The 24,640-nt window shown below is 38.8% G+C and overlaps 1 protein-coding gene across 1 annotated transcript in view; it reads left to right on the forward strand.

Annotated features, from left to right (window-relative positions):
- EDNRB (endothelin receptor type B) overlaps window positions 1-24,640 on the forward strand; it is a 48,000-nt gene that overhangs the window by 11,240 nt on the left and 12,120 nt on the right. Inside the window, exons 3-5 of the mRNA XM_082245680.1 lie at window positions 20,264-20,376; window positions 23,805-24,009; window positions 24,231-24,380. Coding sequence (XP_082101806.1) covers window positions 20,264-20,376; window positions 23,805-24,009; window positions 24,231-24,380 — 468 coding nt within the window. The remainder of the gene's footprint in view (window positions 1-20,263; window positions 20,377-23,804; window positions 24,010-24,230; window positions 24,381-24,640) is intronic.

A 24,640-nucleotide genomic window follows, 5' to 3' on the forward strand; every position in this document is an offset into this window, starting at 1 on the left:
TGCACTAAACTACTTTGGTGGACCATGGCAAGGCCTGTTCTGAGCAGGACCTGTCCTGTTAAACTGCTGTATGGTCTTGGCCACTGCTCCTCATTCATACTTGAGACCTTGTAACACTAATGAGTCACATGACACCGGGAAGGGGAAATGGCTAATTGGGCCCAATTTGGACATTTTTACTTAGGGGTGCACTCACTTTTGTTGCCAGCGGTTTGGACATTAATGGCTGTGTGTTGAGTTATTTGAGGGGAGAGGAAATTTACACTGTTATACAAGCTGTACACTCACTACTTTACATTGTAGCAAAGTATAATTTCTTCAGTGTTGTCACATAAAAAGATGTAATAAAATATTTACAAAAATGTGAGGGTGTACTTACTTTTGTGAGATATTGTATATACAATCCATCAATAAATGATTCAATGTCCGTGAAAAAAAGGGGTACAGTCCCATACACCAGAAACTCTTCAGTAATTGCCTCTGATCACCACAGTGCCCTTCGCCCCCCCTGTGGATGTCTTCTCACCTGCTTGAATGGGGAAAAGGAGGAGGATGTTACATTGGTATGGGGCGCATCCCATAGTCTAAAAGACAATTTTCAAAGGGCATTTTCATATCCTTTACCACAAATTGTGGGCATACTCTCAAAAGTTATTTTTATATCCACATGAAGGTGTTCCCGTTTCATACCCTTCTTGAGATTGTTAGACTAAATTTTTGTTATTTATTTACACTATTGATTTTTCTCTATTATTTCCCAGTATGTTCTGGGATACAGGAACCTCCACTGCTTTTCCCCAGCTAACAATTTGTAAAGGTTTTACTAACTGCTGTATGCAATTTTACAGGGTGGTTACAGCGTGCAACCATTGAAATGAATGGAGGCAGCTGATAAGCATTGATACCTTATAAAAGCAGCATGCTGTTTAATTTTTAACAAAACACATTGCTACAGTTTCTAAGCGTACTGCACTGTGTGGTGCACACTGTAATATTCATGGCAGACATTGAGGGTGATTATGAGGCTTTTTAAAAAAGCTGATTAAATGCTACTTAAACTCTTACCGACCGCCCACCCGCATTGTACTGTGGATGGGTAGCCCGTACAGGAAAAGCAGCGTACTCACCAGTGGAAGGTAATCAGTTGCCCCCCAGCATCAGTTAGTGTCAGATGCTCTTCACATTATTGCATTCCCATTATATTTCAACTATACTGTATGTACCATAGTTTGTAAACACTATAACTTTCATTCAAACCAATCAAGATACACTTATTGGGTTATTTTTATAACATATAGCAGAATACATTTTGGCCAAAATGTATGAAGAAGCTTAATTTTTGTAAAAAAAATATTGGATATGTTTTACAGCAAAAAGTAATACATTTGTGGGGGGGGGGGGGTCAAATATTGGAGTCCTTTTCATTTATATCGCAAAAAATAAAAAACCCAGTGGTGATCAAAAGAAAGCTCTATTTGTATGGAAAAAATGATACAACTTTTTTTGGGGTACAGCGTTGCATGACTGCGCAATTACCAGTTAAAGTAGCACAACGCTAAATAGCAAAAAATGGCCTGGTAGTGGAGGAGGTAAAACCTTCAGGAGCTGAAGTGGTTAAGCACAGGGTATTGATGCATGTATTTAACATTCTCACCAGAGAAGAACAGTATTCCCACACACTCAGTGCCCAGTGTCAGTGGCCATCATCCCTGGTTAGTATGTATACAAAGAGAATTCCCCTTTTGGAATGGGACTGTGAATGCCACTAGACACTGTATATTGTACAAACAAAATAGCTTTATTATTGAAGTTACAAATATTGAACAAACAGAAAAGAAGAAAATACAAAAATCACAAACACATACAGGGCATTAAAATATGCATGCATTTGACAGACCATGTACCAGACCGCATTGAGGACGCTCAGATGCATATGGTGATTATAGAACCGGAAACGACCCTACGCGTTTCGGGCATAGAATAAGCCCTTCCTCAGGGGTCACCCAAAGTTCCAGATAAAGCACTTATTATGCCCTTTGCGTCCAAACAATGGATTGGACAGGTCTGTCGAATTAAAAACGGTATCGCTACAGTATGGAGGGATGCCCAAGTTCCCACGGGTCCGTTCAGGGCTAAGAAATCGTGAGAGCGTAAGAAAAGTTGTAGTAGCTGCCCAGAGGGACCGACAGGGCACCACGATGATCGGAAAGTATATGGTTCAATGGGGACCACTCCCATAGAAGGGGATATGCTCATCTACTGAACCTGTAATATATGAGGTGAATGAGACCACAGAGGGTCATATATAGTAAAGGGTAATGCTAATCCCGTATTGGCAGGGTCACAGCGTATGGTTATCTTTCCCTATGTGTCCCAGGGCTTGGCATCCTCTGTTAAGGGCTGAGGAAGGGCTTATTCTATGCCCAAAACGCGTAGGGTCGTTTCCGGTTCTATGATCACCATATGCATCTGAGCGTCCTCAATGCGGTCTGGTACATGGTCTGTCAAATGCATCCATATTTTAATGCCCTGTATGTGTTTGTGATTTTTGTATTTTCTTGTTTTCTGTTTGTTCAATATTTGTAACTTCAATAATAAAGCTATTTTGTTTGTACAATATACAGTGTCTAGTGGCATTCACAGTCCCATTCCAAAAGGGGAATTCTCTTTGTATACAAACATTCTCACCAGAGGTGAGGGCAAGTCTTCTGGTGGGAACATCTGTTCCAATAGCAGCTGTCTAAAAGGGAAATTTCTCTTATTTTGTGAATTTATTATTAACTTCCTCTTCTGTCTCCAGGGCAGGAAGTTAAGGGAAAGCCTCCCATCAGTACTTAGACACCCCCACAAGGGTTTTATCTTTTTTTTTTACTTTTGCCGAAGCTAATAAAAAAGCTTTGGCTTGACATAGACTTTAACTAAAGCCAATTTTCTGTTTCCAATACAGATTTTAATTGGTAAGTGGTCATTTGGACATACATAACAGCAGGTTACTAATTCATTAACAGACAATTGCTGACTTTCAGTTATAGTTATCTCAGGTTAAACATATCCCATAAACTCATTTTCAATTACAAGCCACATATTTTAGAAGTCAGTTTATACATATGGGCCTCATGCACACTGGTTGTTTTTACAGCTGCTCTTGTTTTTGTCGTCAGATTTTTTTTTCTGTAGCTAATAAACTCCCCAGAACTAGTGGGTTTCAGGAGGAGTTTTTCAGCTGTAAAACCGCTCTAACTCTGATAAAAGCTGAAAAACACTAAAAAAATTTGGCTATTCAGCGTTTATCAGCGTTTTTGAGCCTCAAGCTTTTATGGGAGTATAGTTTTGCTAAAATAAAACAAAAAACTGCTACAGCTAAAAAATGCTGAGAAACTCACTCTACAGCTACAGCTTTCTACAGCTAATGCTACCCCCAACAGAATAATGCTCTGCTTATTTGTTATAAATGGAGCCCCTGTCACTCATTATTATATTTAATATGAATTATTGTAACAGAAACATTTCCTTCACTGCTTGATAAATTACCCAAAAACTATGATGTTTTAAAGCCTGCATATCATAACTGCTAAACACGTGTGACATTCATTTTTATGACTCCCTGCACTAATGTATAGCTGGAAACATGTTATTTAACCCATGAATTGCCTCTGACATAATAAATGTGGTCTTAAAGTTAAACTAAAGGAATTATATTTTTTGCTTACCTACATTAGGCTAGCTTGGCTTGATGTATGTATAAATAATTGATATCTGGAGGGCTATTAGGGAAGCTGTAAATCATGTAGAAGTCCTACATGCAATGAGAGCTGTGATCTTCAGGGCTTACTCAGCACCTTCACCATTCATAGAATGCCTTGACATTCTTTCAAGGGTTTGAGGCATTCTCTGATTGGATGAGGTGGAGATTGCGACATCACCACCCCTCCCCTCAAACCTCATCCAGATAACAACTGGTATTCATTGAAAACAATGCAAGGCATTCTATACCGCACAAAATGATAAATGCAACACTTTTGTTTTGCCCCCATTTTTCATGAGCTGAACTCAAAGATGTAAGACTTTTTCTATGTAAACAAAAGGCCTATTTCTCTCAAATATTGTTCACAAATCTGTCTAAATCTGTGTTAGTGAGCACTTCTCCTTTGCCAAGATAATCCATCCACCTCACAGGTGTGGCATATCAAGATGCTGATTAGACAGCATGATTATTGCACAGGTGTACCTTAGGCTGGCCACAATAAAAGGCCACTCTAAAATGTGCAGTTTTATCACACAACACAATGCCACAGATGTCGCAAGTTTTGAGGAAGCGTGCAATTGGCATGCTGACTGCAGGCATGTCCACCAGAGCTGTTGCCCATGAATTGAATGTTCATTTCTCTACCATAAGCCATCTCCAAAGGCATTTCAGAGAGCTTGGCAGTACATCCAACTGGCCTCACAACCACAGACCACGTGTATCCACACCAGCCCAGGACCTCCACATCCAGCATCTTCACCTCCAAGATCATCTGAGACCAGCCACCCGGACAGCTGCTGCAACAATCGGTTTGCATAACGAAAGTATTTATGCCCAAACTGTCAGAAACCGTCTCAGGGAAGCTCATCTGCATGCTCGTCATCCTCATCGGGGTCTCTAATAGTGAGGTAAATACAGTGATTTACAGCATCTCCACTGGCCTTCTGGATATCATATATGCATATACTGAGCCAAGATGGCACAATATAAGTAAGGAGAAAATATAACTCCTTAGAAATTAAATTCCTTGAGTTCAACTTTAATGTATCTCTCTTAGATTGGCAGTAAATTACAATTTTATCATGGCAGAATTTTCTACTAAACTTAGAGGGACAATAGTTTGAACTCCTTAATATTTCTGTAGCTCCTCTATAGTTTGGTACCCTTTAATGTGGTCAACTGGCACTTTAACACGTTTACTATGTGCATTCTTTGAGCAATTGCAGGTTACTGCAGACAGACTTAAGCTGGGCATACATGGGTCATTCTTTTTACTGAACATATTCCCCCAGCCACACAAGCAAGGTGCATAGAGAAATTCTCCCCACTGGGCTATTGTATACTGACAGCGGGGATGCCTCAGCTGATTGGCTGCATCACTGATTGAACAAAAATGAATCATTAGATCAATTTCTCATTAATGGGAAAGACCACAGATGGATTGAAATTTAGCTGGTCCCTGCTGAACCATGTTTGGCTAGCTTTATGCTCACGTAGGGGATCATATAGTCATGAAAATTATCTAGCACACACAGAAAGCTGTAGCATGAATAGGGATAAGCATTGCTTCCACCTACCGGATACAGAAGATCTCTCAAAGTAGAGGTTGTTAAAGTGTAACTAAAGGTAAAACCTTTTCTTTTTTTTTCATTTTGGATAGATTAAGGGAGGGGTATAACCCCTGTCAGTTTTTTGCCATATGTGTCCCATTAGGGAGATTTGCCCTCACTTCTTGCCCCAAGGCCAACGCAGGAAACAGGAAATGAGCAGAAATCCCTCCAAAATGAGGAAATACTGGTGTGTCAAAGAGGAAGATTTCCCCTCTATTAGTGTTCTGATGTCAACCCAAAATTCCAAAATTTGGGATTTTTCTTTTACTTTTACTTTCAATGATAACAGTACACACGGCAAATAGAGAAATAGAACCTCCATATTGTGGGAACAGACAGGAACAAATACTGAAAGGTATTCTAATCCCTTTTCACTCTATCCAAAACTGAAAAAAAAGATTTGCCTTTAGTTACTCTTTAAGCATACAGAGACCTACCTCATGATTTTAAGAGAGTGGGGTGCTCTCAGAAATACTATATATTATATGGCCCAACTATTGAATGTATAAATTAATAAAATGTAAAATATTTTTAACTACCAGAATCAGAATCCCTCCTAAATTTGGCATTATATGAAATGATAATAACTTTTTTACATATACAGTATGTGGACAGCATAAGAGTTGAGGAGTGTTCATGTTTGACAGACAAATGTAAATTCCATTGTATTGTATTCCGAGCTGAAGCAATGCTTCATATTTTCCTTTCATTTTAGTGTACTGGTGTAAACCAAGGTGGGACGGAACCTTTGTTTTACTTACACAACTGCACTGGAAAATACTGCATCCAGAAATAATACAGATTTATATGAACATTGCTCTAATAACAGAAGTGATTTTAAGGCCTGTACTTCACTGCCAAGATCCATGTTTCTTTTTTGGTATGGTCAGCTAACAAGGCTCTCAGTGCTTACATTACGGTACCCCCTTCCCCTACCATCAGCACCACGCTATTTTCACAACACAAAGAAAAATACATTTAAAAAGGGAAAATCGCTAACCATATTTAAATATGAAACGATACATGGATGAAGTGGAGAGTGGAAAGAAAACACTGGACAAGAGTAAGATATAAAAAAAAAACAAAAGTATTTTTAATTAATGGAATCATCACTGCATTCAATGTTATAATATGCAAAAACTCGATTAATACTGAATTAAATTGTTTTTATCCCCCCTAACCCTTACCCAGATTGATAAATGTCCCAATCCTAGCATAAGTGCATAGCATGCCTTTTAAGCGAGGGGATGGGATAGGACCAATCCTTAAGCCGGCCATAAATGGATCTAAATTTGCCCCGTTCAGCAGGCACCAGTCAAATTTCCATCCATGTATGGCCACTGTGGTTGTACAAAAGTCGATCTACTGATTGACTTTTGTTCAACCGCCCTGTCGCATTTTCCCTACTCGATCAGCGCTTTAGGCTATATACTGCAATGCTGATCATTCTATTCTGAACAGCAGGGATTTATTATCCCCACTGTCAGTATGAAAAGGCTCAGCAGGGAGAATTCCCCTATCCACCTCAAGTGTGGATAGGGGAATAGAGTCTGCTTTTTTTATTAAACTTGCTGGCTCATTTTTGGGCTGCCTAAAGCCAATTATAGACAAATGAATTTCAATCCATTTATGGACAAGCTTATTGTAATAAAGTTTTTTTTTTTTTTTTTCGATCACTGCCAGTGACTATAGCGGCAAGCAGTGATCATTGGATTCTGATGGCAAGGAAACTTCCTGCTGTCAGGACACAATAGGGCAGTGGGAGCAATTCTCTCATCAACACTAACTGTGTTGATGGGGGAATCAAGCATTTTCTTTCCCTTTAACCTGTGCTTGAAGGAAAGACAATTGCATAATCCATGACCTGCCCTAGTCTGTACCTGATTTTTTGTTTCACCTACATAGGACATTCAAGACTGCAGGCAGGCATATGCAGGCATTTACTATTTGGAGAAAGCAAAATTCACGAGCCTTCTTTTTCACTTTCATCTGCCCAAGAATATTTTATGTAATGTAGCTGATACAGAAATGAAATAATCAACAACAACTACATTTCATTCTAATTAGGAGAAGGTTGGGACATTGAATGAGACTATGACACAGCTGGTAAAATTAATACACAGTACCACATTTATTGTTGCATAGAAATACATGTAAAAAACATAACATGTTACAAAATATGAAAAGGCTAAAAATGTAAGCTGATGTGCAGTCCCCAAGTACAGGTTCTAAAAAAAACAACATTGCACAATTCCATAGAATAATACGATTTGTGAAACACTTAATAGTATGATAACTGCATCAAACAGGCTCAACGCGTATCGTGGACCAATTTTCCACTTCCTCATGTGCAGGCGTATGATGCGTATCTGCATAAGATATATATGTATATAGAAAGATGGCAATATGATCTAATAAATGGAAAAGGGGAGGGGGGGTAGAAAAACACATCCCCAACCACTACATTTCCATAACTGTTTAATTTTCACTGGATAGTAGGATGCCTGGTTCCTCTCAGAACATGCTTAGATTTGTAAGTTTTCTTGCAAAAGTGGCAGACATATCCTAATAATTGTGAAAGAAAAGTATACATAGAAATGCATCAGTACATGAGAGGTACTTGATGCAGGATCAGTCATTAAGAATGTACAGTACATTATCACTTTGGCCTATGGGCTTCTTAGATGTAATTGTAGGATAGAGTATTTACCAACAAAGTCAGTTAAAGCTAAGACTACAGTAATATTAAATCTGGAATGCTGCAAAACTAACCAAGATTAAATACACTATCAAATATACTAACTCAAAACTATTCTGTAACTGTTCTCTTAGACTTCTGTCCTACTGTCACTAACTATAATCCTACTAGAAAGGAACTGATTTGATGTGTACATTTGACCGTATGAAATGAGCACAGAGCAGAACAGTGGAAGTAAAATACCCAGAAAGTTGCTGCAGTTACATTATATACAGTGCATGTACATAGGTATAAATATACTGTGTGTGTGTGTGTGTGTGTGTATATATATATATATATAAGGTGGGTAAAATAAGGATTGAACACGTCACCATTTTTCTAGGTAAATATTTTTCTGAAGGTGCTATTGACATGAAATTTTTACTACATGTAGGTAGAAACCCATGCATTCCATACATACAAAGAAACCAAAACAAATAAGTTCAAAAATTAAGTTATGTATAATAAAATGCAATATTGAACACGCTTACTGAAACTTATTTAATCTTTTATTGGTAATGACAGCTTCAAGATGCCTCATGTATGGAGAAAATGCATGCATTGCTCAGGTGTGATTTTGGCCCCTTCTTGCACAAAAATAGTCTTCAAATCCTAAAGGTTCAGTGGGCCTCTTCTATGAACTCTGATCTATAGTTCTTTCCATAGATTTTCTATTGGATTCAAGTCAGGTGATTGGCTGGGCCATTCTAGTAGCTTTAGTTTCTTTCTTTGAAACCAATTGAGTGTCCTTGGCTTTGTGTTTGGGATAATTGTCTTGCGGAAATGTCCAACCTCATTTCATTGTCATCATCCTGGTAGATGACAGCAGATTTTTATCAAGAATGTCTTGGTACAAAAATGGTAAATTTTTCTATTAATCCTTCCTTCAAGGATATGAAGTTTGCTAGTACCGTAGGTTGAAAAAGAGCCCCACACCATGATTTTCCCACCTCCAAACTTCACTGCTGGTATGGTGCTTTTGGGGTGATGTGCAGTGCCATTTGACATATTATGGCTTTCAAAGAGTTCAATTTTGGTCTCATCTGACCAGGCTATATTCTCCCAGTATTTCTCTAAATGTTCTGAAGCAAACCTTAAACAAGCTTCAACATGCTTTTTCTTCAGCAATGGAGTCATACATGGTGAGTGTGCATACAAGTCATGACGGTTTAGTGAATTACTTATTGTTTTCTTTGAAACAATTGCACCTGCTAATTTCAGGTCTTTCTGAAGCTCTCCACAAGTGGTCCTTGGCTCTTGGACAAATCTTCTGATAATTCTTTTTACTGTCAGAATTCTTGTGAGGAGCACCTGGTTGTGGCGGGTTTATGGTGAAATTATGTTCTTTCCACTTCTTGATTATGGCCCCAACAGTGCTCACTGGAACATTCAGAAGTTTATAAATCCTTCTGTAACCAATGCCATCAGTATGTTTTGCAACAATAAGGTTACGAAAGGTCTTGACAGAGGTCTTTGCTCTGATGGGTAACATCATTAGATGTTTCTTGTGTGACACCTTGGTAATGAGACACCTTTTTATAGGCCATCAGTTGACACTAAACCTGCCAATATTAATTTGTACTGACAAGGGGCAAGATTTCTTTCTAATTACTAATAAATTTAAGCTGGTGTCTTGGCTTCCCATGCCTTTTTGCACCTCCCTTTCTACATGTGTTCAATACCTTTTCGATGTGTCATTCCATTTTTTTACACATAACTTCATTTCTGAAATTTGTTTTGGTTTCTTTATATGTACGGATTGCATGGGTTGTTACCGATATGTAATGAAAATTTAATGCCAATAGCACCTTTAGAAATATATTTACCTAGAAAAATTGTGACTTGTTCAATACTTATTTTACCCACTGTATATATTTACTATCCAATATACACAATCCTATACCCACAGATGATCCAGAGGAAAGCAAAAAACACAAATGCAGCCATCACATTTAATAATTGGTAAGCTGCAATATAGTATTTTTTTGTATTTGAGAAGAAGTTTTGTAAATAACCATCTGATACACAGCTCACAAAAATCTAATTAAATCACCAGTACAACTTATAAAAGGATGCCTCTCAGCAAATGCTGTTGGGTGTCTACTTTCCAAAAAGGGGTCACGGGTGGTGGTGGTGGGGGGGGGGGTTGTGCTATTTTGGCATTTAATGGCCTCCGAAACTGTGATAGGTAGTGAGAAGTGAAATCAACAATTTACGCCCTTTAGAAAGCCTGAAGGCGGTGATTAGTTTTTGGGGTCCTGTACGCAGCTAGACTACCAAAAAGTCTCACATATAGTCATGGCATGCTTGAGCAAATATATAATTTAAGTGACAACTTAGTGTAAAACATAAACAAAAAAACATTTTTGTCATTTTCCCGAAACTTGTGGCAAAATATAAAATATTCCATTAAATCAAGATGCCTCTCAGCAAATAGCTTAGAGTGTCTACTTTACAAAATAGGGTCATTGGGGGGGGGTGCTATCTTGATTTTCAGGGCCTCAGAAACTGTGATAGGTAGTGTGGCAGTAAAATAAGCAATTTACACCCTTCCTTAGAAAACCTGAAGGTGGTGATTGGTTTTGGGGTCCCGTACGCAGCTAGGCTCCCAAAAAGTCTCACACATGTGGTATCCCTGTACTCAAGAGAAGCAGCAGAATATATTTTGGAGTGTCATTCCACATATACCAATGGCATGTGTGAGCAATATATCATTTAGTGACAACTTTGTGTAAAAAAAAAAAAAATGTTGTTATTTTCCCAAAACTTTTGGCAAAACTTAAAATATTCCATGGACTCAACATGCCTCTCAGCAAATAGCTTGGGGTGTCTACTTTCCAAAAAGGGGTCATTTGGGGGGGGTGTTTGAACTGTCCTGGCATTTTATGCCCAATATTAGAAGCTTATGTCACACATCACCCGCTCTTCTAACCACTTGAAGACCAAGCCTTTTCTGACACTTTTTGTTTACATGAAAAAATCATTTCTTTATTTACTAGCAAATATCTTTGAACCACCAAACAATATATTTTTTTAAAGCAGCGGCCCTACAGAATAAAATGGTAGGTGTTGCAATTATGTTTTGTCACACGGTATTTGTGCAGAGATTTTCCAAATGCAATTTTTTGGGGAAAAAAACACTTTTTTAAATGTAGTGCACAAATACACTATATGTTGCCCAATTGTTTGTTAAAATATAAAAGACGATCTTATGCCAAGTACATAGATACCAAACACGACATGCTTTAAAATTGCGCACGCCTGTGTGGCAGCAACAAACTACGTACATTTTTTAAAGCCTTTAAAGGCCTTTACAGGTTACTACTTTAGATTTACAGAGGAGGTCTACTGCAAGAATTACTGCCCTCAATCTGACGTTCGTGGCGATACCTCACATGCATGCTGCAAATGCTGTTTACATATGACACCAGACCTATGCTTGAGTTCGCCTTTGCGCACAAACATGGGGGGTGGGGGCAGGGGTGTTTGGATTTATTTATTTTTTATTAATATTTATTTTGCTTTTTGATTTTATTTTGACACCTTCATTTTCATTTTTTATAATTTTTATTGTTATCATAGGGAATTTAAATATCCTCTCTGATAGCAAAAAGTAGTGATAGGTACTCTTTTTTTAAAACAAATTGAGGTCTATTAAACTCTAGTTCTCTCCTCTGCCCTTAAAGCATCTGACCACACCAAGATTGGTGTGATAAGATGCTTTCCCAATTTCCCAATGCCGCTGTTTATATCTGGCGAAACCGAAGTCATGAAATGCTCATAGCTTCAGTTATCTTAGGCCATAGAGATGATTGGAGCCATCTTGTCTCCAATCAGCTCTATGGCCAGCTAATGGAACCATTGGCTGCAATCTTGGGTTACCATGTGGGACAGAAGAGCCAGAGAAAACGGTAGAGAGGGGGGGAGTCCCTTCCCACTGCTTTTTAAAGCAGTCCAACAGCTAATTATCCACTAGGATTGCTTTTACATGAAAGCCGACCGCTGGCTGTAAATAATGATACCAAGATGATGCCCAAATCTGCAGGTATCATCATGGTATGACCACTCAAAGTCCAGCGACGTACCAGTACATTGCTGGTCCTTGTTGAGCATATATTGTAAGGTTCATTTTTTTAAGCAGCCCGTGGGCTGAACGAAAAAAGAGAACCTAACAGATTCCTCCATTTATATCAGTCAATGTGGATGAAGAAATCTCTGCCAGAAAGTGCGTGGTATGCCCACCATTAGACCTCCCAGCATCCACCCATTTCTAATGATGGGCTTACATGCAATGTTCTTTTTTTTTTTCATTCAGCCCATGGGCTGAAGAAAAAAAAAAAAAGAACATAGCAAATTTCTCCATTTGCATCAATCTATGTAATTGATCCAAGAAAAGTATTAACATTTATATGGCGAAGCATAGGGGAGATCTGCCCTCTGTGTCCACCCCATCTCCTATGCTTCGCCATATATGCTCTTTTTTTTAACTGCGGTGGTGAAATCACCTCCTACAGCACTGAAATCATTGATTTATGTATATGCTGAGAGCAAACGCTGTTGGTGTCAGAAAAAAACAAATCAGTGCTTCAGCTGATGGGCGTACCTACAAAGCAAACAATGGTTAACAATAAAACACAGTAACAATAAAACATTACAATATAACAGTATACAGTGCAGTAAAACAGTAGAATTGTGGTATCTGCAAAGCAAACTATGGTTAACAATAAAAAAACAGTAACAATAAAACATTACAGTATAAATGTATATTATAAAGTATGGTAAAAGTAGAAAGAGTAGAAAAGTAGAGTAAGAATAGAACATTAACTCAATAAAAACGACAACTATTTTTGTCTTTTTTCTTAATTGTAAAAAAAACTTTAAACGTTTCAGGCTAGCGTCCCTCAAAACGCGATAGCCATCTAACATCTTTTGAGACCCTGTGTGACAGTGTGCCCTAGACTGTGCCGTGCTGTACCCTATACTAATACTATAGTAATGTGTGGTAGCAATGGCAACAGTCCCCGATGCAGAGACCAGGTTGGTCATGACAGGAGGGACAAACACCAGTCGCCGTTGCAATTTGGACTGTCATATCTGTGTGAATGGGGGACAGAAAGAAAACATTCTGTGAGTCCCTCCACTTCACTGCAAGCAATTTATTACACATCAAGCAGGCTCTCTCCTACCGTATAAGTCGGGAATCTACAAGCCCTTGGGGAAAACCCCGGTGATTAAGTCGCACGGTGCAACATGCGCCAATTACAAAATCAAAAAGGTGACTAAAAAGTGGCACGCTTGTGTAATAATTGTCCACGTATAAATGGTAACCCTTTCCGAATAATTAGTCCCAAACAATCTTGCTCCCCATGTAATCTGGGCAGTTGGGGGGCTCCACATTGCTATATTTTACCTCAGAAATCCAGAAATTACATGTATAGCCTGTTGTCCTATCACAGAGCTTATACATCTTGACCCCAAATCTGGCACGCTTGCTGGGGAGAAACTGTCTGAAAGTAAGGCGGCCAGAAAATTTAATCAGGGACTCATCAAAGCAGACAGCTTGTTGGGGCGTATACAAGGCTGCAAACTTCTTGTGGAAGTGATTTATGAGCGGCCGAATTTTGTGGAGCCAGTCTTATCCATAGTCACCCCGATGACGACAGAGTTCATTGTCACTGAAATGCATGAACAGCAAGATTTGCTCATATCTAGTCCTGGCCATGGCAGTAGAGAACACGGGCATATGATGAATTGGGTCAGTGGACCAATATGACCGCAACTCACTCTTTTTGGTATTGCCCATGAGGAGGGATAGGCCAAGAAAGATTTTAAATTTGAAAACAGTGATACGTTTCCATGCAAATTCTCTGGCAAGGCTCAAATTTGGATTGGCAGTGATGAATTTATTGGCATATAAATTGTATTAGTCCACAATAGATCTGTACAGATCTTCAGTGAAAAACAGCTAAAAAAACCAAGGAGAGTAAAATCCACCTGAATTCCGGTTTGGCCAGTAAATGGGGGAAGTACGGGCGCCGCAGAAATAGTGGGCTCCCAATCAGGATTTGCAAGTGTATTAGGAAGGACACTATGGGCTCTAAGGGTCTTTCTAAGAATTCTTGGTGGCTGGGGACACTACTTGTGTTAGCCACCGCACCAGCTTAAACTGCACTTATGGGACTCGCCATGTCACCAAGTGTTACTGCAGTGCTGGTTTGACTAGGACCAGGATGTACTAGGCTGCTGGTGCTCACCAGTTCACCAGAAGGTTGAGCAGCACTAGTACCGACACTCTGCTGCATACGAGAACGCTCAGCAACAGAAGACCAGGGTCGGGTATGCCTGACCTTAGGAGGGATCACTACTCCGTCATCAGAGCTATCTGTCAGGGTGCCGCTGCTGTTTACAGGTTTGAATACTGATCCTGATTCTGACAGTGAGACTTCACCATTGCTCTCATCTCATCTGTCATGCTCAGCATCGTGTAGGCCTCTTCACTAGTGTACCTCTGTTTGGACATTTTGGACATTTTGGCCAATAAATTTATAGGTACCTAGTGTGACTCACATGTAAAAAAGCACCTGGTTGTCATGGACTGTTCGAACCGCTACCAAAAAATGTAACTGCTAGTGTTAGCAGAGATAAGGCCTGACTCTGCTAACGCTGCGGTTTAGTGTGCTGTGTATTGGAAGTAACAGTAATCTGCTGATTTTGCACTTCTTGGGAGATAGGCGGAGAGGCTAAACACAGGTGTTGGGGCGGATCCCGCTAACGCTGCATTTTAGGAACACTATACTAAACTTTTGAGGATTCTAGTTATTGATCTGTTCAGACACTATACTAGTAATGGAGGCATTTAGTGTGTGTGTGTGTGTGTCACTGGCAATCAAAGGGTTAAAATGTATTACTACAGTAATTTTGCGGCGGGAAATCTGACACTATCCTGTATTAACGCTAACTAACGTTAACATTGACTGATATCACCTGTGACACTAATACAGTGATCAGAAAAACGATCTGTACACTATAATAGTGACACTGTGACAGGGCAATGAAGGGGTAAATGGGGCTTATCCAGGGGTTAAACTTTATTAGGGGATGTATGGCGGGTACCCTAAACTTAACTGGGACTGCCTGTAACTACCACAAACTGTATCTCACACTAACTGAAGTCACAAGTAACACTAATACAGTGATCAGTGAATTATCTGTATACTGTATATAGTGTACACTGTGACAGGAAATGAAATGGTTAACTGGGGGGTAATCAGGGGTTAAATGTGTGCCTATGTGTACTAATGTGAGTGTAGTGCTTGTGTACTCACAGTTGATGTTCTCTTCTCTCACGCTGGAACCGAATAGGGCCCCAGGAGAGAAGATAGCATAATTTCCTGTGCCTGGGTTTACATTACTTTTTTGGCCTGGACCTTATGACCTTAGGACTGATCGGTTCTGACCCGAATCAGAACATCGCAGGGACGGCAGGCGAGGCGGCTGGTTGGTAACTGGTTAAGATAATACCTAATGAAGATACATTTTTTTTGTCAGAGACAACTTTTTTTTTTTTATGAAAAAATGTATAATTCTTAATTTTAGCCATGTTCAGGTGAGTAATATTGTCTTAATCTACACTATTTCCTTTTAAAGCTCATAGTGACTTTGGAGCACTGTCTTTATACTTATAGTACCATAATAGTAAATGATTTAATACACCCACTTTAATACATGGACGGTGACATATATAAATATCTCAGAGACTAAAACTCCATTCATGACAAGGCAAATTAGCATCACACACATATCCCACTGTCCGGATGTTTTTCACCTAATTCAATCTAAAAAGGATGTATTGTCTTGTCAAACAGTATTTTTCTGAAAACCAAGTGACCCATGTCAACAATTCCCTGTTGTTAATGTGACAACACAGAATCATTGAGAAATGTAGTACCACCCACAGGCTGCACAGTCTGTAGTGAACAAGTATGTTACCATACTTAATAGTATTCGCCTATTATCAATTGCCAATCAAGACCAAATTTCCCACATTTTGCTCATCTAACCCCCAAATCAAAATGGTAGTATTGAATTTTTGTAATTATGAATAAATAATTAAATGCATATATTAAGGACAATTTGTTGATAACCTGATTTTCTTTTTGTGTGTGTAATACAATTAATTATTATAAATCTTAAAATATGCTGTTCAAAGATTTGCTCTCTGTTTTCAAGATTAAATATTAATCAGGAATTATTAGAAGTAGTGTGATGAGGTTGGTAGAAAATTTACAGTGACATTCATGACCTATGGATTGTTCTCTAACCCAGTGTTTATTTTTGAGTTGGATTTTATAGATCACTATTTACTTGTGTTTATTGTTGCTTTTTCCATGCTTTATAGTTTGCTTTTATTTCTCCATACAAGGTAAATTATATGTATACCCTAAAAATGAACCATTTTTCTGGTAAATATACCATTGAAATTGTTTTATCTGCTCAATAAATGCAAGAAATCCAGTGCTGTCCTGCATCCCATGCACTCTGCAGTGTTATCTCAAACAGTGTTATCAGAAAGGTACTTAGGACTACAAAATTCCCCTCATTTTATGAAGTAGAAGAGAGGGGGAGGTATTCTGTAGTCCTAACACATTTTCTGTTAACAATGTCTCCCTAGAACAGAAAGTGTGTTTCTGGCAGGATCACCAGGTACAAAATAAAGGTAAAAGCCTGAAAAATGTCAAATGAATTCAGCCACCACATAGATAGACTGGTATCCTGTAGAATATTACATTTTTTCCTGGGTTTAGAAATACTTTAATATGAACCAAACTACATTCCAAATGTATCTCAAATTCATGAAACTCTTTTCTAGTGGCTACCTATAGTTCATTGTAGTCAACCACCTCCCAGATCTAATACTCTTGAATAGAAAAAGGACCATAGACGGACAGATCCATCACAGAGAAGAATACATGATACGACACCTGTTTGCCCTTATGCCGAACTGGCATTAAAGTCCAATAAAACAATGTACCGCATATACTCGAGTATAAGCCGACCCAAATATAAGCCGAGGCACCTTATGTTACCACAAAAAACTGTAATACGTATTGACTCGAGTATAAGCCTAGGGTGGGAAATGCAGCAGCTACTTAACGCAACTGGACCACCACAAGACCCAAAACAGGGGCTGCAGGCATGGTTCAGGGGCTGCGGACATGGTACAGGAGATGCAGGGCTGTGGGCATGGTACAGGAGATGGTACAAGCATGGCACAGGAGATGATTCAGGCATGACACAGGAGATGGTTCAGGCATGGCACAGGAAATGGTACAGGCATGGCACAGATATAGTGCAGGCATGGCACAGATGGTACAGGCATGGCACAGATATGGCACAGATGGTACAAGCATTGCACATATATGGCACAGAGGGTCCAGGAGATGCAGTGCTGCGGGCATGGTACAGGAGTCTCACTTACCTTTACCTGCAGTGCTGTGGAGAAGTCTCACTTTCCGCCTTACATGTAAACATGGCGCCGCCCGGCACCAACACATCACTGCACATGGGCCATCTGCCCGGGAATAGCCGAACATGTACAGGCTTTCCTGAGAGGCAGCGGCGCATGCACACTGATCAGGGAAAAGGTAAGTGAGACCGTGACTCGAGTATAAGCCGAGGAGGGCTTTTTCAGCATGAAAAAACATGCTGAAAAAGTTGGCTTATACACGGTAAATGCCAAAGCACATTTTTAAATTGATTTTAATAAAAAATGTATATGCTTTAAAATAGAGAAGTGTGATCCCAAGCTTAAACCCTAACACCAGCCCATCTCTTAACACTTTGGATAAAGTATGGTAGAGTTAACATTTCTGTCATGCTTTTATTTCTGTCTGTGACTTAATTGGGGCAGTGCTGGATTATAATTTGTGAAGGCCCTTCGGCAGTCAAAACCTTGGGGCCCACTTGCAGGTTTCTGGAGACTTGTGCATGCTTGTGCATGCTCTCTAGTTTGAACATTTAACTAAGTAGTGTGCATGTCGGCAGCTAGATGGAGATGACCATCATTACTGTACATTATATGCATGTAGGTTGCACCAATTTTTTTTAAGAACTGAGCGATGAAAGAAGATGAGCTTTTAGGAGACAAACTGTAATGTAAATCTGAAGTCTATGGTTTATGTACTTTAAGTTGTTTTTGGGTATATTACATTATTACAGTATGAGTATTGAGTTGATTCATTTTTTATATCTTTTGCAAACAATTTAAGAAAGGTTAATTTGTAATTTTCTTTCAAGATCAAATCAATATTATTTTGACATGTTGTCACGGGCCCATAAATGGCATGGGACCTATAGACCAGAGCCTACTCTGCCTATTTGGTGATCTGGCACTGCAATGGAGAGATTTCATCTCACCATCTGTTTTGTCATAATGAGCACAGCCAGGGGGAGATTAACTAAAAGTGGAAAGTGCAAAATCTGGTGCAGCTCTGCATAGAAAACCAATCAGCTTCCAGATTTTATTGTCAAAGCTTAACTATACAAGCCGAATTTAGGAACTGACTGGCTACCATGCACAACTGCACCACATCCTGAGTGCTCCAAATTTAGTAAATTTCCCCTATAATCTCAAGAGGTTAGATTCTGTATGTAGTGCAGCTTTCATATGGACTAGGCAACTATTAATTTGAAAGTCACAATAAAAAAACTATCTTGCCACGTTGCTGAAGTTTATTTAAATTGTTTTTCTCACAAAGATTTAAGAGTCAAAATATGAAATGAAACAGTAAAATGTACTATATATATATCTATATATATATCTATATATATATATATATATATATATATATATATATATATATGGCAATTTACTAAAATATTTATGGAATATACTGCTTTCAAAGAAACTGACTCCTGCAGCTAATCCGGCTGGGTCTCCCACATGTAATTGCACAATGTCCCATTCACAAATGAATGAATGGGGCCTAAAAGCTTTGTTGACTGAGCCCATAAAGTGGTTTGTATTTGTTGTTCAACCACGAGTTGTATATATTAGTAATAAAATGGACAGTGTGTGACTATGATGTTAAATAATAATGGTGGTAATATGGCGCTGAGAGAGCTCGCGCTGAACTATGACTGAAACACACCACAACACAGAAATAACTAGCACAGAAGAGAAGATAGTACTAGCGCACTTGATACATTCAGAAAGTGGCAATTGCTGTGCCACATAAAGTCATTTATATAAGTGTTGGGATATATATATTAGTGTTTGACCGATATCGGTTTTTCGTTGCCGATACTGATATTTTGGCCAATGCATATCGTTATTGGCCGATATTGGCCGATATTTTCGTACATTTAAAAAAATATATATTTTTATTTTTATCACTTGACAGGTACTCTTGTGGAGGGATCTGGGGGTCTAAAAGACCCCAAACCCCTCCTCTGCACTTAAAAGCATTCAAAACGCCAAGTTTGGCTGTTTTGAATGCTGTTGTTTTTTTGAATCTGGCGCCAGTACCTGGAAGTGATGCCATGACATCACTTCATTGCTTATATCTTTAATTTGTACATATGTGAGTGGCATATTCAATAACATTTGTAAATGGAATTATGCTATGTGACATAATTTTACGCTTATATGAGCAATATTTGGAATATCGGCTAGTTCCGGGGCTGATACAGATATATTGGCAAAAGTCAATAATGGCCCTCGATATATCGGCCTTGCCGATAATCGTTCGATCCCTAATGTATATATAATACCACCTGGTTGGCTATGGAAGAAACCAAGCACATGGAAAGAAGGATGGGTATGAGAAGCAACAAAGGGGAACTCACCCTGTTTACCAGGAACTGAAAATAATACTTTAATTTTAGATAAATATATGTAGATGTCTATATTGGGTGCAGCAATATGGTTCCAGTCCTGGTCCACAAAAAAAACTACTTATCTCTATTTAAAACCTACTTATCTCTAATCAAGAACCAGGAGAGGCCAATGTTGAACAGGTTTAAAACATACATTTATCACATATTTATATATTCAGAATGTGTGTACATTCACAAGCCAAAGGGGTTAACACTTAAAATTTGAAATGTATATTCCTGTAATTCAATCGTTACTTGCCACTAATACCTATTTACATTATCTTCTATTTAAAGCTTATAACTCAGACTTGGCCGTTCGGTGCTGAAATCTGCAAACTAGTCCCATTTCTACAGAAGTCTTCAGTGGGAATCACAGTTCTTAGCTTGTGTGCTTTGATTATTGATAGGTAAATTTCTTTTTATTATATATTGTTTACTATTTTTTATATTGAGATGTCTTTTTTTTTTTAGGATTATCACTGGAGATTATGTAATTTTAGATCTAATATACTACTACTATAAATTGTTCTGTATGAGAAATGACACCTAAAGCCCAACAATATTAACTATGCCTGCACAAAAAGTTCACATAGGCTTCAATGATGTGGTATACAGAAGATCTCATTTTAATTCTATAAAGCCATTTAAGACAATGCACAGGTATGGCTGGTGTTAAAAATTATTTCTTTAGAAATGATGGAAACTCTGGAGCATGCCACCACTGTGATATGAAGGTAAGAAAGCAGCTGAGATGGGTGACCTAATGCAGCTTAAGAGGACGAGAAAGTGTAGGTTGGTCTTAGTTCATACAAAGGTTCAGTTGTATTAAGGTATAACTAAGGGCAAACATTTTTTTTTCCATTTTGGGTAGAGTGCAGTCCCTCTGATCCCTTTAGAACACCTGTCAGGTTTTATTGCAGTCTGTGCCCCTGTCAAGGAGATTTACCCTCTCTATGTGTCCTTTTTAACATTGTCATTGAAAGTGAAAGTAAAATGAAATTCCCAGTTTTGAGTTGTCCCCAGAAAAGTAATAGAGGGGAAATCTTCCAATGGGAACACTAGTTCTGGTGACCTGGGGATCCCCAAGATATTTCCTTAATTTGCAAGGATTTCCTCTCACTTCCTGTTTGGCTATGGGACAGGAAGTAAAGGGAAATATCCTTAACAGGACATAGATGGCGGAAAAAAATCTAACAGGAATTATAAGACTCCCTTACTCTATCCAAAATGAAAAAAATACAAGTTTTGCCTATAGTTCTACTTTAATTTTAAAATGTAGCAACCAAAAAAAAAAAAACAGAATCAAAATACATTCTATAATAAGTCAGGCTAGGGTTGCTAAGGGTTGTGTCAGTTAAGATACTGGAGCATTGTGTGTTTTCTAAAGAGAGAGAAAAGCAAAAGCTGGTCATACACGACCCAATATTTGCAAGGATATGACCAGGGTTAACATTGCTTGCAGTAGATAGGTGATATTTTAGGTCAAACAGGGCTTCTCTAATGTTACAAAATGCAGGCGGTCCCCGGGTTACAAACAAGATAGGGACTGTACATTTGTTCTTAAGTTGAACTTGTTTGGAAGTCGGTAACAGGTATAGGTACATTTTTTAAGTGTAGCTCCAGCCAAAAAAATAATTTTTTAATCTTTTGGATAGCATAGGGAAGGGTTAGCACCCCTGTAACATTTGTTTTGCTGTTTGTACCCCTGTTCAGAAGATTTCATCTCACTTTCTGTCCCTATGATAGCTGTATTTTAAAAATGTTGGGTTGTTGTGGAAACAAAGATTAGTGATAAAGCTCCAATGGAGTCACCTTTTTCCCATGATAACTCTTACAGGAGTGAATTTCCCTTCCTAGGGGGAGATTTCTCCTCAGTTCCTGTTGTCCCTCTCTATTTGTAAGTAGGAGTCGTTTGTAAGTCAGATGTTTGTAACCCGGGGACCGCCTGTATGTGCATCTCACTATCAGAAGTGCTTAGTATAGCATATTAAGATTTTCAACCTCTATGTGCTACATCCATCCATTCATTGGTCTAGATCAGGGATATTCAAACTGTGGCCCTCCAGATGTTGCAGAACTAAAAGTACCATGAGGCATAGTAAGACTCTGACAGCCACAAGTATGACACCCAGAGGCATGATGGGATTTGTAGTTTTGCAACAGCTGGAGGGTCACAGTTTGTATATCCCTGGTGTAGATGAAAGATCAGTTAGGAAGGTCCCAATCAAATATGATCTGCCCATTGTTATTAGTGAGTTATTTAGCTATGACTAGCACCATATCCAGTGAAGTCATTTCCTTAAGAACATGTACTGCAATTTTGTTAACAAAGATAAACAAGAAATGAAAGAGGAAGTAAACCCTCCTCTGTAACTTTTACCTATAGGTAAGCCTATGATAAGGCTTACCTATAGGTACTGTAAATATCTCCTAAACATGTACCGTTTAGGAGATATTTACCTTACATGCAGCCAGTGACGTCACTGGCGCATGCGCTCTGAAGGAACGGCCGCTCGTGCCGTTCCTTCAGAGCCCCGTGCCGTGACCGTCGGCTCCCGCGAGCGTGCGCGGGAGTGACGTCACTGCGGCTCCAGCCAATCAGATGGCCGGAAGGCCGCGATCCCGGAAGACGGGCGACTGGACATGTCGCCCGTCATGCAGGTAAGCGGATGGCACGGCGGGGGCTCGTTCTAAGGTAAGTATTTCATTAAAAAAAAATGTTTTGGGGGTTTACAACCTCTTTAAGTATAGACAAGCACATGGCTCACAAAGCTTTAGATTTCGTAAATTTTTTTCATATCCTGGAAACCCCTGGGACCTTCTGCATTGTCTGATGGCAAAAGAGACATAGGGGTTGATTTACTAAAGGCAAATAGGCTATTCACTTTGCAAGGGAAATTCCCCCAGAGCTTGGTGAATGTGGTAAAATTTCACTTTGCAAAGAATACTCAATCACATGCAAGGAAAATAAAAGAAATAAAAAACAGCAGAGCTTCACCTCATTTACTAAGCTCTAAGGGAACTTCCCTAGTGAAGTTAACAGCCGATTTGCCTTTAGTAAATCAACACCTCAGTTAACTCATGAGGTGTTCACATAGAGATTTTTTTTTAAGTTTATAAAGTATGTGTAGTATAATTGGCACTTAAAATAGTTTAAGTGCACATTTATGCCTCTAAAGCTGACCACATATGTTACAATCTGTTGCAATCTCCTTTAGATTTAATAGCAGCTTGCAATATCAATGTGTAATCTATAGTCATTCTAGATTAGATCTACCAAAACTATGTAGCAGAATCTCTGGCTAAGCAATCCACCCAATTTGTTTTTTAGGTAGGCTCTTCTACTAAAGAAGATTGATCAATCAGTTTGCAGGGTGCATGGCCAAAATAAATGAGATTGTACATACAATTTGCAATCATACTTCAATGTGTATGGTCAGTTTTAGTATAAACCTAACCTGATACTTGTCCAAGCTCTCCGCTCACAGATTTTGAATGACAGCAGCAGGAACCAATGGCTCCTGCTGCTGCCTCTGTGAGCTGAGAGTGGAGAGAGCTGCTGCAGAAGGGCACAGCCTTGAATTCAGAATATGACTCTGGAAAGTATACAGAGGGGGAAGGGGCAATAGAAATTCAGGGACAGGTAATGCATTGAGGTAAAAAATGTCCAGCCTTTAGAACCACTTTAAGAGTTAAAAGTGAATAAGGTAAGGGGGATAATATGTGGGGGTGTGATTGTGTATATATATATATATATATATATATATATATATACATATATATATATATATAGTGTATTGGTTTTCTCACTACTCAATATTTTCTGTCCATGTAGATATAGAGCTGCAGTGTCCTGTAATTGTATCCGTGGAAGTAGAACATCCAAATTGATTCTGCTGGAAATTGCATTTATCTGGGTTTTATCAGTTGTGCTGGCAGTGCCTGAGGCCATAGGCTTTGATATTATCAAATTCAACTACAAAGGACATAGGATAGAAACTTGTATGCTGCTTCCAGAACAAAAATCATCCTTTATGCAGGTAAGCTGTGTTTTATTACGCCTAACACCCATTCATATATTATATAGGATATAAACAAGAATGTATGTTCCAATACATATGGATCTCTGCATTAGGGTGGATATTGAAGAATATTTTTATTTGCTTCTATCAAGAGGTTTGCTAACATAGGTGGTTTTGTCAATTACACTTTATAGCACACATATATCCCAGTTTACTGAAAGATGCCTTTCCCATTTCAGTTCTACAAGACCTACAAAGACCCATGGCTTTTCAGCCTCTATTTTTGCCTTCCTTTGCTTGTGACAGCAGTGTTTTATACTCTGATGACTTGTCAGTTGTTATGGAAGAAACGTGGACTGGGGATTTCAATGAACGACCACTTTAAACAAGTAAGTCATAAAATTAATTTTTACTTTTTTTTTTTTTTGTTTTATTTTGGATAATGTGGGTAAGAGTAAAGCCTCGTACACACGCGTCGAAAATCGGCAGGGAATTTTCATCCGACGACCTATCTGCCGATTTTCGGCTTGTTAGTATGATGCTTCCGACAACCGACTCAGACTTTTCGGCCGAAAAAAATCTGGTGTGCAAGCTATAACATTTTTGTTCGCTGTCAAAACACGGCCGATTTTCGTGCAGTCAGTACAGA

This window comes from Pelophylax lessonae (genome assembly GCF_965119305.1).
Source record: "Pelophylax lessonae genome assembly, chromosome: 2".
Taxonomy (NCBI): domain Eukaryota; kingdom Metazoa; phylum Chordata; class Amphibia; order Anura; family Ranidae; genus Pelophylax; species Pelophylax lessonae.